The sequence below is a fragment of the Leptonotus elevatus genome, chromosome 21, assembly GCF_054856555.1.
Source record: "Leptonotus elevatus isolate MCC_2025b chromosome 21, RoL_Lele_1.0, whole genome shotgun sequence".
NCBI lineage: Eukaryota > Metazoa > Chordata > Actinopteri > Syngnathiformes > Syngnathidae > Leptonotus > Leptonotus elevatus.
Genome location: NC_141259.1, coordinates 7,428,849 through 7,441,363, shown reverse-complemented (window position 1 = coordinate 7,441,363; position 12,515 = coordinate 7,428,849). Strand labels below are relative to the sequence as shown.

Below are 12,515 nucleotides of genomic sequence, written 5' to 3'. Positions count from 1 at the left end.
AATAGCTCATTATCTAACCCACTCTGGCAGTGCCATTCCTAGCTTCCGCTCACACAACGGCATGTTTTTTTGGAGTCTAATTAGAAAAATTAAGTCAAGTCCCATCCCATGTTTTTTAACTAAAGTCTTAGTTGTCAGTCTTAGTTGGAGTTGATCTGAATCCAAGTTGCAATGATTTGATCTCTCATATTGACTTGATAAATAAAATAAAGATTGAACTTATCTTATCTTTGGTTTTTAGACATCCTCTTGGTACAATGAAAAATGTGCACCTACACTATTTGGACTGAAAACAGCTTGCTTCCTCTTCCAGCAGTCAGACGGCTCTGAGTAACCATGACCGGATACAAAGGCTGAGGCACGAGTTCCAGCAAGCAAAGCAGGATGACGACATGGAGGAACATAAGCACTCTTACAGCATGGATCAGTCTTTGGTGAGTGTTGCGTCCAAACATGTGGAATGATAGAAACATCCAGTTGTTAAAAAGCGCGATTTTATTGATCATGCCTTTCATCTGATTTCCCAAAGATAAATTATAATAAAAGCAGTTTCCTGAAATGAGTTTTGTTAAGTCTTAACTCTACCTGGATATTCCTGAATTCTTTGTTTCTTGACTTCCAAAACTTAACATGGGGGGATTTAAAAAGATAAATGTGTGTGGCATGGCCTTAAAAGGTCATCCTATCAGTGGAGGAAGGGGGGTGGGTATGCACCCGTTACAGGAATAAATACTGTGTTACAGAACTGCATTTGAATTTCTGAGAGAGAATGTTGATGTGTTCCCTTACACTATATCAAATCTTCACTTCTGACTTCACAGAGAATTCCTTGACAAATGTCCAAGTGCCAACCTTTAACTTGAATCTAATTGCGTATTACTCGATCCCATTCCTGTCTGGGAAACTGAACACGCTTGCTGCTGGAACAAGCATGATGGGCAATGAGTGCAATGAGTACATTTGATGTCAGCGAACCACATCGAATGTTGAGACCTCATTGTTTTGTTATTGTTTTAATCTATAATTTTAAATGACATTGATAAATGGTTCCCATACTTGATGGGGTTCTTCATGTTTTGCAATTGGAATTACAAACACCAGTTCTAACATGTTGGGACGTTGTGTAAAACATTATTGAAAAACACAACACAATAATTTGCTCATCTTTTTCAAGCTATGGTGTCAGGTTCAATCAACCTAGAACATTTAATAAACAACAGACAAGAAAGGAAGACAAGAGACTGAGATTATTTTTTGCTTGCGAGGAGAACGGACAGAGATGTGCTCAGTTGCAATGTCCTACCCATTCTCAGGCACAGTCTCCCGAGCCTTCTCTTTTTATTTTTTTACAGCGGGCATTCCAACAACAAACTGTTTCAGTCCTTATCTTGTGATAAGGGCACAGTTCCTGTTCTGCAGCTGCAAGAGCATGAGTCATGCTTTGCAATACTATATGAGTGTATATGGGATAACTTATGTACATTTATTCTAACATATAGTAAATTGAATACAGAAAGACAATACATTTAATGTTCAAACTGATTAACATTATTGTTTTCGGTTTTTTTGTAAATATTTTCTCATTTTGAATTGGATGTCTACAAACACATTACAAAATTCCACAGGTGAAAAGATTTAAAAAGTGTGCTTCGGTCTGAAAAGTCCATATTTCAAATATTTTTTGGAAATCATGGATGTGAACGTGGATGTCCTCTGGGCCAAAGGACCATCTGGATTGTTATAAGTGCAAAGTTCAAAAGCCAGCGAGCTATGGGGGTGTATTAGTGCCCATGGCATTGGTATCTTGCACATCTGTGACGGCACCATTAATTCTGAAAAGTAGAGGCATCTAAGGACCGTCGTTTTCAGGGACAACCCTTCCTGTCTAAACAAGACAATGCCAAGCCACTTTCTGTTACAACAGCTTTGCTTCATAGAAAAATAGTGTGCATACTAGACTAGCCTGCCAGCAGTCCAGACCTGTCTCTCATTAAACATGTGTGGCATACTTTAGATTGCAAAATACGACAAAGACTGGTGAGCAAATGACGTTGTACATGTCGGAATTGGAAAGATTTTTATATAAAAAGCTTCAACAAATGTGCATTCCCAGATCCATTAGGCTTATCTCTTCCATTTGCTTCTAACAGGTCTTAAAAGGTCAAATATCGTGACCAACTTGAGATGCTTTTGAAGAACCAGAACTAAACTGGGAAATTTCCAAATTATGTGTCAAACTAGCAGCGCTTGAATGTCAGTTATTGGCTTTAGTCCAGTCCATATTGAGTGTTTCTCTTACATGGCAAGGATGGGGTTTTGTTTTTCTTACTGTCCTAAAAGGTTTATGTTAGCTTTTAAGAACATCCCGCCACGAATCCCCCACCCGCACTGAAAGGACAAAATTTATTTGCTCTGGATTTATTTCCATGTTAGCCCCGCATCTAGGTTACATCTGAAATTGGACTTCTTTCCCAATCATGTTCCCAATCTCTTTCTTCCCATGCTCACTGTCAAAGTGAGATACTATCTGTTTGTACAGCACTAAGCAGTCCCCGCATTTTTCTCTCAACGTCTGAGCTCCTAATTGCTCGTGATTGTTGACACTGTTGAGCGTAGCCTCGTTATTCCAGTGGTAATAAGATACAGGGCCAGCCTTGGAGTACTTTTATTAGTCCTCTTTCATGCTGTTTGAGTCCTACCCAACAAGGATTCACAAAGGCTGTGCTTGTTAAAAAAAAAAGATACAAGCTCATCCATGTTAAATTCTGGCACTTCTTAGGGGAACTGTTGTGAAAATGTATTTTAGCCTGACTGAATTCAATCTAGTAGATCTTTGGGTCAAATTTTGATCAAACATACATAACATAGCTTGCAATATTCTGTGAATGATACATGATATAATGTTGACCTAGTAGCGCATCATAAAAACACCAAGTTGCCTCTTACACAAGTTATTTTTCCTTCTCCTCTTTAAATGGAGGGGATTTCCAGAGGGTCACCATAAATTACTCATCGTGTTTTCCAATATTGCATTTGTCTCTTTTGCTCTCTAAGGGAAGACATGAAATAATTATCTGCTGTTAGCCTAACCACACATATGGGTGAGCCCTACGGAGCAATTCTTAATACGGTTTCCCCCATTACTTTATAGGCCTCATACCTGGTATTGGTACTCACAGTCCCTATTTTTTTTTAGTATTTAGCCTCATGTTATCTGCCACTGCTTGGACAATCATGTCTATTAGCACAAAGTTTGTCTTCATGTCACTAAACATGTGCAACTTTTAGCCACTGTCACTTGACTTTTGGAGTGAAGATAAAATAGACCATGTGGTGGATTTAAATGGACCAATGACCTATTCATGAGTTCCATCGTGATCTGTCGATAGCCAAACCAACCTTCCATTCTCCGTAGTCAAAGCAAACAGGAAACGACAGACCACACTGCTTCCTATCTGATGGTTTCTCTGCCCGAAGCTACAAATCATGGGGACCACCAATGACCGCTCTTAATTAATGTGCAGAATTGTTTTGTCACATGACTTGAAAAGAGAATCCAGGTGCTAGTTAGCTAGCTCCCTAGCTAGCTCCCATGGTGCTCGTTTATCTGCTGGCACTTGGATTTGGCACCTCTGCTGGTGGCTCGGTCGGGCCAGCGTCAGCATCAGTACCTGACGGTCACATGCTGGAACTGATTTTTTATTTATTTTTTTATTCAAAACTTCCGATAACTAGACCCATGTCACCAAACCAGTTAAATCCATAGTGGCCCGATTACTTGTAAAACTAAATGGACAGAAGCTACTTTTCTACACGCGTATGGATCAAAACATACTGCTAGCTAGCAGACAAATGAGCACCATAGGAGATAGCTAGGCAGCTAGCTAATTAGCAGCTGAGGCTAAAGCCCAACTGTGGCAGGGTTTTTACTTTCTGGACCTAGATTTGCCACCTCTGCAAATAATACCTGAGATATGTTAACCCTTGGCTTGGGTTAGATTTAAACCACCAAACAACCAACACCTTCTTTTATGGTTTCATGTCTTTTTTTATAGCTGCAAATGATTGTCATAACAACGTCCCCCTCGCTCGCCCTCGGTGATCACTCGTGTTGAAACAGGTGTAGAACGCCCTCTTTTATACAAGGAAGAGAGCAAAGTGGGCCATATCGACATCCATATTTCATTGTATTGGATAAAAACAAACACAGTGGTCTCCTTGATTTGATTTCAACAAATGTCATGTTTTATATGGCACTGTATTCCAAGGCCTACCAAGGAATAATCGGATTCTGCTTCCAGATCTAATGCCATTAAAGTGACTGATTTTCTCTCCTTGTTATTTGTCAGCCATCTCTCCTGGCATGGCATCTTTCACCTCAGCCCTTTAGTTTTAAACTAAATGGTCACAAATGGTCCATTTTCCCTACCACATCCTCCCAAATTACATTGTAACCATTCAGTGTGTCTAATTAGTTTCTCCTTTTCTAATTTGGCCCGAGTTCGAATCATTTCTCCTTGTACACTTCTTGTACGTCAGATGTACTTTTTGAGCTATGTTGTTACTGTGAAATTTTAACCATATGAGTCCAATTTGCTTCAGCTCAATTGAATGCCAAGGAAAGGACCTGCTGCTGGCGTTGAGTGAAATGTAATTGCGCTGTTATTGCAGCTGTCCAAGACGTGAAAAAAGCAACCATTTCACAAGAACTGAAATTCTTTCTGTGCTGACAACCTTTTACAGCTTCAAACATATCTTTTAACCCATCTGTCGTTTCAAACTCCACCAGGATATAAATGTGATGGTTTTAACATTATGTACACCTGGAAAATTATCAATTGGATAAAAGAACGGCATAAAAAAATAGCTGTTTGGATTGACACAATCACGGTGGTGTTAATTTGACAAACAAAAAAAAATGTGTTACTGCCGTTGCAGTTAGCAGTGTAGAATTGATGTATTTAAATTTTAACTAAAGTACATGAGAAATGAAATCTGCCAGTAGTTTTTTACCATTTGTTTTTCTTACAAATAATTCTTTTGTTTCCTCACACAAAGAACAGCACACGCATGCAGGCGCGAGTGAGATGTCAGAATGATGGGGCTCAAATGTTGCACCCCTGGGCTCAGATCATTAAAATGTCCCTGTCTATCAATGTCAGTCGCAACATCTCATAATAAGATTGAGCCTAATGAGACACCTTAATGTGTTTTGTATTTAATCAGTTAATCATGTTCACCTTTCAAAAGGTTTGGTAACAGTGTGTTGGGATAACTGCTATCTCCGCTTACTGACACGGCACGTTAATATATTCTTGCTTTTATGTGTGTCATTATTAACATTTATTTATGGGATTTTATGTCACGTGATATGACCCAAACCCAAACAACGTGCAGTTACTATGCCCCTTATGATGATAATGTATGATGGTGATGTATTAGCCACTCTTAGTTTGTCTAGTCTTTATGTAGTTACTATGTCCCTTATGATGATGATGTATTAGCCACTCTTAGTTTGTCTAGTCGTATGCAGTTACTATGTCCCTTATGATGATAATGTATGATGATGTATTAGCCACTCTTTGTCTAATCTTACGCAGTCACTATGTTCCTTATGATGATAATACAAGGTGATGCAGTATTAGCCACTCTTAGTTTGTCTAGTCTTATGCAGTTAGATTCTCTGTGATGATAAATGTGATCATGTGGTCAGTTGCTATGGTCCTGTATTAGCCACTCTTATTTTGTTTAGTCACTTTAATATGTCATATAGAATTGTTGCTCAGCTATATCAGCAATTGTGTCTTGATTTGTTTCTTTTGATTACAGTCTAGTAACGGGGTGGAGATGCAGAGTGGGCGCCATTCGGTAACCATGGAGTCTCAAGTCCAAAAGCTGCACCAGGATGACAGTTTTCGCCAAGCTCAGAGACAATACAGTTCTCTGCCACGGTGAGTCTCATCTGAGTCTCATCTGCATGTATGTAATTCATCCCTCGCATCATTGACACCTGTTTATATTTTTGAAACCTGAACTTTTCTGTTGGCAGTCCCGCTTATTGGGCTTGAGCCTGACACCACATGAGTCCTCCATTTTCTGTTTTTCTTATCCGTTGGCATCCTACTGTTATGTGTTGTGGCGTATTTAAATCCTGATCTTTGGCGGGTAATTATGAATATATGTATTTTGTCCCGTTAATGTTCTTTGCAATCCTCTGACACTATAGTCAAACTTTAAAAGGAATTTGGACAATTCTCAGGTTGTATAACTTTTTCCAGGAAGACAACAATGACTCATCCATTAATGCACTGTGAAACTTATTTAATGGCTTCAGTTGTATCTGGTGATTTTTATCCATCTGCACACGCGCCATGTTTTCCATTGCCATCCTGTTTTCATTTCCAACACTCACATTTGGGTCGATTAAAACATGTTTCCGTCTGTGGATATGGATTTGCGGTCCACATGGACGCATAATCAATGCGGTCTGTATAGGCCAGACCAATCTATGCATTCCTTTCATAGGTATTATCTGCTGGCATCTCATGTGATGTGACAGTTGACTCCCACGGTCAGTTGCTTCTCTTGGGAAAGTTCGTCTGGCCGGTGATAAAAGACTGACTATGGTGGCTTTTGATATGCATTCCTACCATAATCTCCTAACACTCTTAGCAGGCGCTTGTGTGAACTCAGGCTTCATGTTAGACTATTGCAAATGCCTTACATCCCGAGATTAATAACCATAATTCTCCTCAGTTTCTACATTTTGAGACATTTGTTCTCCTCAGGAATTCCCTTTTAAAGTGGAAAGTAAAATCCCCAAAGAGCTTCCAGAAAAAAGCCGTGGTAGCTGCATATCTGATGTCAGGCAGGCTAAGCTCGCCGTCCAGGATGTGAGGATTGGAGGAGCACTAATGAAGGGTTGTTGTTCGAGTCGGATTAGCAGCGCTCGGCAGCGGTGGGCGAGGAACAAGCGTGTTAGTAGGAAAGAGAGACCACTGATTAGCTTGAAAGAGACGCAACACACATAACACGCACATGAATGTGGTTAAGATAAGATTCTTACCAACGGGAAGGTTAAAGGAGGCCAGCGGATCACCCTCCCACTCAAGCGGCTACTGCATTCCTCAGCACCATACCATGAGGAAAATGTTGTACATTTGCTTTGGAGACATTTGGATTTCACAACATTTAGAGTACTTTTAGAAGTGAGTGCTCAAATATAAGAGCTTTGATTATAATTGTGCCTTACAAAAACACAATGTAATGCATCTTTGAATTTGAATATCTGAATCGTAATTTTTGTTAGAAACTAAATTTCTGTTAGAAACAACATATGTGGGAATGCTGTTCAGCATTTACACCGTTCAAATTTCAATATATATCGTCTGATTCCACAATTCTTACAGTATTCGCACAATTTAACGTTAACTCATTTACTCCCAAAAACGTATAAATATGTTATATTTTTAATGTTGTAAAGGGTCCCAAAGACGTATGTATACGTTTTTTTAATGTTTTTTTTTTTTATGCTAGAGCATACAGAAGCCTTTGATGCAGCCTCTCAATTGCAAAGAACGGTTGATTTTTTTGTTATAACACAAACGGCCAGCAGGTGGCAACAGAGCATAGGAAATGAACCTGGACCATTTTGAAAAAATCCTCAATTACTCTTCTAAATAGATTTGTGAATAATGATGAAACTAATTTCTGCAAAATTGAAACTGAAATCTACTTTTTTTTTCCTGATGAAAGAAGAGACTTTAGTCTTTCTTTTGGTAGGTTTCATATTTTTATAGCAGTAGAACACAATATTCTGTGGGCCTTGCAAAATCAGTCAAAATCCAGTTGGGAGCGAAGGGGGTTGCTTCAGTAAAAATGGCTGGGAGTGAATGAGTTCAATATCAACTTTTCCCCATTCATTTTCAATGGGACAGATAAGTCAAGTTCAGAGCAATTGCCTGCCACCATGGAGAACCTTGGTTCAAACCTCACTTGGACCACATTTTAGTAAATTTGATGGTTCAATACCAACTAACTAACAGATTAGGAAATGGATCATCATTTCTCTGAAATGATTAAATCCTACTTTAGACAGATTGCAGTTCAAGTTTTCTTTTTATTCATTTGTCGTTTAACTACAATATTTTTTTTTGTAATTTTCACATAATCGATCTTTTAATTTACTTCATAAGCACATGCATTCAAATCTTCAGCTAATAGCATCCAGCATTCCCACGCAATTGCTCCAGAAATTGCACTTTGTCTAGTGTAATATAGAATCCAATTCAGGGTATTTGGTATATCAGTGTGCGACCATATAGCTAGTGTATCCTTTATGAATGCCTCTCTGACAGTGTCAGTAAAAACAAAACAAAAAAGATTTGTCGCAGCTTTACTATTAGATTGTAGATTGTATAGGTGTACCTAGTGTTGCCGTAGAACTTGTGCCAGTTTGCTGGCCTGTGTGAGCGAGTTCATTCACAACGTGTGCGCATTTGTGCTCATGCCCTTCTCATGAACTCCGATTTTTCCCAGCTGTTTAAAAGAAACACCCAGCCACCACAAGTTTTTCCTGAGAACCAAGTTCCTGGCTTTGTTTATATTCTGTCACTCTCGAGCTAACTTTCTCTTTGGGGTAATATATTTCCCCCACCCCCTCTGTCTGTAAATTTAATCTACTTTGTGACAGATTCTGGCTCGCGACTAGAAGTGATAAGAGTGCTCCACTTATGCATCAATCATGAGTGCATTCCTGCGGGAGATTTTTTTTTTTACCTCTCATCCTCACCAAAAAAAGCTTCTCAAATTTTATTTTTGAAAAAGTAAACTGTCACTCCAGAAATGTGGATAGCTGCCTTGTATGACAGGCGCGTGAAGTTTCCAAACAAGCAGTTCCCTCATGAGTTGTGTTGGCTGCTCTGTAAGCCAAGCCAGGGTGTAAATGCATGTTGGCTCGTAGAGACAGCAAAAGCCTGATATGGAACATGTGGTACTGCTCACTCTGCAGTCTGCCCTTACATCTGCCTCGCTCCATGCTATCCTCACATGCATACTACATAGACTTGTGCAAACGCACACGAGGAGAGCACAACAAGATAATACGCTCGAGTTTCACATGGCCAGTGCATAAATGCATTTGCAGCTGTTTGCATGTACATAAATGCAAACTGAAGAGCAGTTTGATGTGTTGGCCTCTGGAGATGGGCATTCATGGGCAGTGATCAAATTGTGCAATTATCATTTAACCCTATAAAGCCTGGAGCATTGAATAGTTCTCAGGAAATTCAGATTATTTAAAAAATGTGTCTTTACTGGTCCTCAAAAAGTTTTTTTTAAAGCAACTTCCACATATGACTTTTAATTTGTATCATATTTGATACATTCATTTACAATGCTTACAATTCTTAATTTCATAAACTAAAACATAACAATATTCAGACATATAAAACATGTTAGTATTTCCAAACATTAGGAAGGATTTTCCCACTAATAATCAATAGTATAACTGCTAACAGCAGCATTGACAACTCCACCAGATATAAATATTCGATGTACACAATAATTTCATACAATTGTGTTTAGTTTGTAGGGGATATATGTATTACCCTTAGTGTTTTGTTTCTATCTAGACACATTTCGTTAAGACTGTGTTTTGGGTTGGGTGGTGTTGTTATTATGTCGATGTTGTCAGTTGCTATGTCCCTCATTTATGTGTAGTTGTCATGAAGTTGCTATGTCCCTTATGATGATGATGTATTTGTCACTCTTATTTTGTATAGTCACTCTCATTTTGTATTTGCTATACAGTTGGTATGCCCCTTATGAGGATATTAGTTGCTATGCAGTCGCTATGGTCCTGTATTGGCCACTTTAATTTGTCTAGACATTCTTATTTTGTTATATAGTCTTTATTCTGTTATATAGAATTTTGTAGTTGCTATACAGTTGATTTGTCCCATATGAGGATGTTGTCAGTTGCTATGCAGTTGCTATAGTTATGTATTGGCCACTCTTAGTTTGTCTAGTCACTCTTATTTTCTTATATAGGCCGTTATTCTGTCATAGAGAATTATGTGTTGCCCTAGTGAAAGTTAGTGAATAATATTTTTATCAGCACGTTGAGGTTTCATCCATGCAAGCTGTCTTCTCTGTGTATAAAGTAGAATAGATACAAAATATATATAAAGGAGATGAAGGAAACAAACTCCTTTTTGTAAAGTCTTAACTGGGATCCAACTGTTGTCTGTCTGTTGTCAACTCGGCATCCAATCTAATCCCTTCAGACTTTCTAAATATGTTTCCACTCACAACAATCTACTCCATCATCACAGAGTTGGAGCCAGATGCTCCATGGGCAACTACACCTTCTGCCACTTTGCGGTGAAAATGAGAACCCAAATTATATTTAAAACCGATTACATTTTCAGATAACAAGCCCATTGGACCTTTCAGTTTTTCTGTATTATATCTTCCTAAATCAGCTTGTTTTCCTCTTCATCTCTGTATACTGTGAACTCAAAAGCCTTTTAAGCTGGCAGCAGGTCAGTGATGTGCAAATGTGTTTTTTCTTAGCAACCTGACGTAAAAAAACCCTTGTCACGGGTCTTCCCAGGCACGTTTCCTTTAATGGATCCTAATAATGGAAAAACAGATCCAACACTTTAGCTAAAAGAGTGAGCAATTGTCTATCAAAGCACTTGGCCACATTTTCAAAAGGTATGCATGAGCAGAAGATGTTAGTTTGTACTTTTTGGGGTTTTATTGTGAGTCAAATTTCTGTTTGGGGTTTGAAAATAAGTATAATGAATTTGTAATTATAATAATAATAATAATAATAATAATAATAATAATGAACCGTTTCTGTCCCTGATGTCCAACATGAAACACTAATGCCATCTAGTAGCAGATAATTACCTTAACACAAATCTATTACTCAATGTTTTTTAACTTAAAAAAAAACTTTATGAATTACTTACTATAAAATGACTGTATCAACGACCTAAATCTTTTAACTCTCCGTCTCTGTGTGTTTAGGCCACGTAAGAACCCGAGCACCCAAGACACATGGGACCAGGCCTTCACTGCAACAGATGGCACTCAGGGTGCCAAGGACAACCCACGCCACTCTGGTGGCCACGGAGCACATAACGGCTACCTGGGAACTTCCAGCTATAACGCTCGCGTCCTCTTGGAGACTCAAGAGTTGCTGAGACAGGAGCAAAGACGCAAAGAGCAAGAGGCCGTCTCGCTACCTCCTGAACAGGGTCCCTCGAGCACCAGTAGGAGAGACCACACTCAAAGCCCCATCCAGATTCCAGCCAAATCCAAAGGGCCCTACAGACAGGATGTCCCCCCGTCCCCGACTCAACTCGCCAGACTCAGTCGGCTTCATCAGGGCTCAGAGAAAGGGAGGCAGTTTTATTCCTGAAATTAACAAAGGTATGTGACATACAGTCCCTTTCAAAAAGATGATATTATTAGAATAGCAAGGTCAATCATGTTGTTGCATACTGAAGATTTTTTGGTTTCAGGTCAAAAGATCTGAAACCAAAACGTCTTTAGCATATAGGAATTGACCTTGCGGTTCCAATACTTTTGGAGGGGACTGTAAAGGAAAGTTAGGACTGATTTGATAATACATTTATTAAAAAAGAAAAAAAAAGTGAGCAAGGAGTCCAAATGCTGTGATATTAAGAATTTTATTAGAGTGATATTTAATTTTTTATCGACATGACCCTTAATCATTTGAGCTGTATGTAAAATAATGACTTTTAATATTTTCTTATCTTGAGTATGTATATACAGTCAGTGCCTTTTTTCTACAATTACTCCTCTGGTACCAGATTTGTGTTTTTGAACAATCTATATATCTATATGTTTCTTAAGTGTTTGTGTGACCTGAGGAATTTTTGCTTTTTGCACCACGCAGCAACCAAAAGTTTAATTTCTTTCATCTCGCTTGACTTTCTTGTTTTTCTCTTCACATTCTCTCTTTAACCCGACTGCAAAAAAAGAAAAAGAAAACAGCTTTAGAGCTATATTATTCCAACCCTGTCTGGCCTACCCAGGGATTGCAGCTTTATAAATTGGGTCATGTCAGGGTTATTAATTAATGCACCTCATTAAAAATGAATGCAGCCCTTTTGTATTCATTTTTTTGTTGTCATGCGTTGCGAGGAGCAAGAAACGTCAACCTTGCTGGCAAGGTTTCGGCCCCGGCCTTGTCCGGAATGATTGGGATGTAAGTGAAGCCTGCTGGCCCTGAAGTGTCAGAGCTGTTCCTTGCTGAATATTTTATCAGGGGGGGGGGGGGGGGGGGTCACATGGGAACCGCAGCGGCTCTGCAGTGGGTGGCCCCAGTCTGGCATAAAGTGTCTATTTTATCGGCTGGATACAATGGGGCTGATTTGGTTTCCCCTCCATGATTATGTCCATTAATGGAGCTCCATTTGGCTGTTTTTGGCATTTTGTCAATAATTGGTGGTGATTTTTTTCCCCCCACTGTGAGTGAG

At 39.0% G+C, this 12,515-nt stretch overlaps 1 protein-coding gene across 1 annotated transcript in view; it reads left to right on the top strand.

Annotated features, from left to right (window-relative positions):
* LOC147155715 (partitioning defective 3 homolog) overlaps window positions 1-12,286 on the top strand; it is a 262,547-nt gene extending 250,261 nt beyond the window's left edge. Inside the window, exons 22-24 of the mRNA XM_086065957.1 lie at window positions 314-434; window positions 5,830-5,951; window positions 11,038-12,286. Of these exons, the coding sequence (XP_085922083.1) occupies window positions 314-434; window positions 5,830-5,951; window positions 11,038-11,431 (637 nt within the window). The 3' untranslated portion in view covers window positions 11,432-12,286. The remainder of the gene's footprint in view (window positions 1-313; window positions 435-5,829; window positions 5,952-11,037) is intronic.
* Window positions 12,287-12,515: the final 229 nt, after the last annotated feature.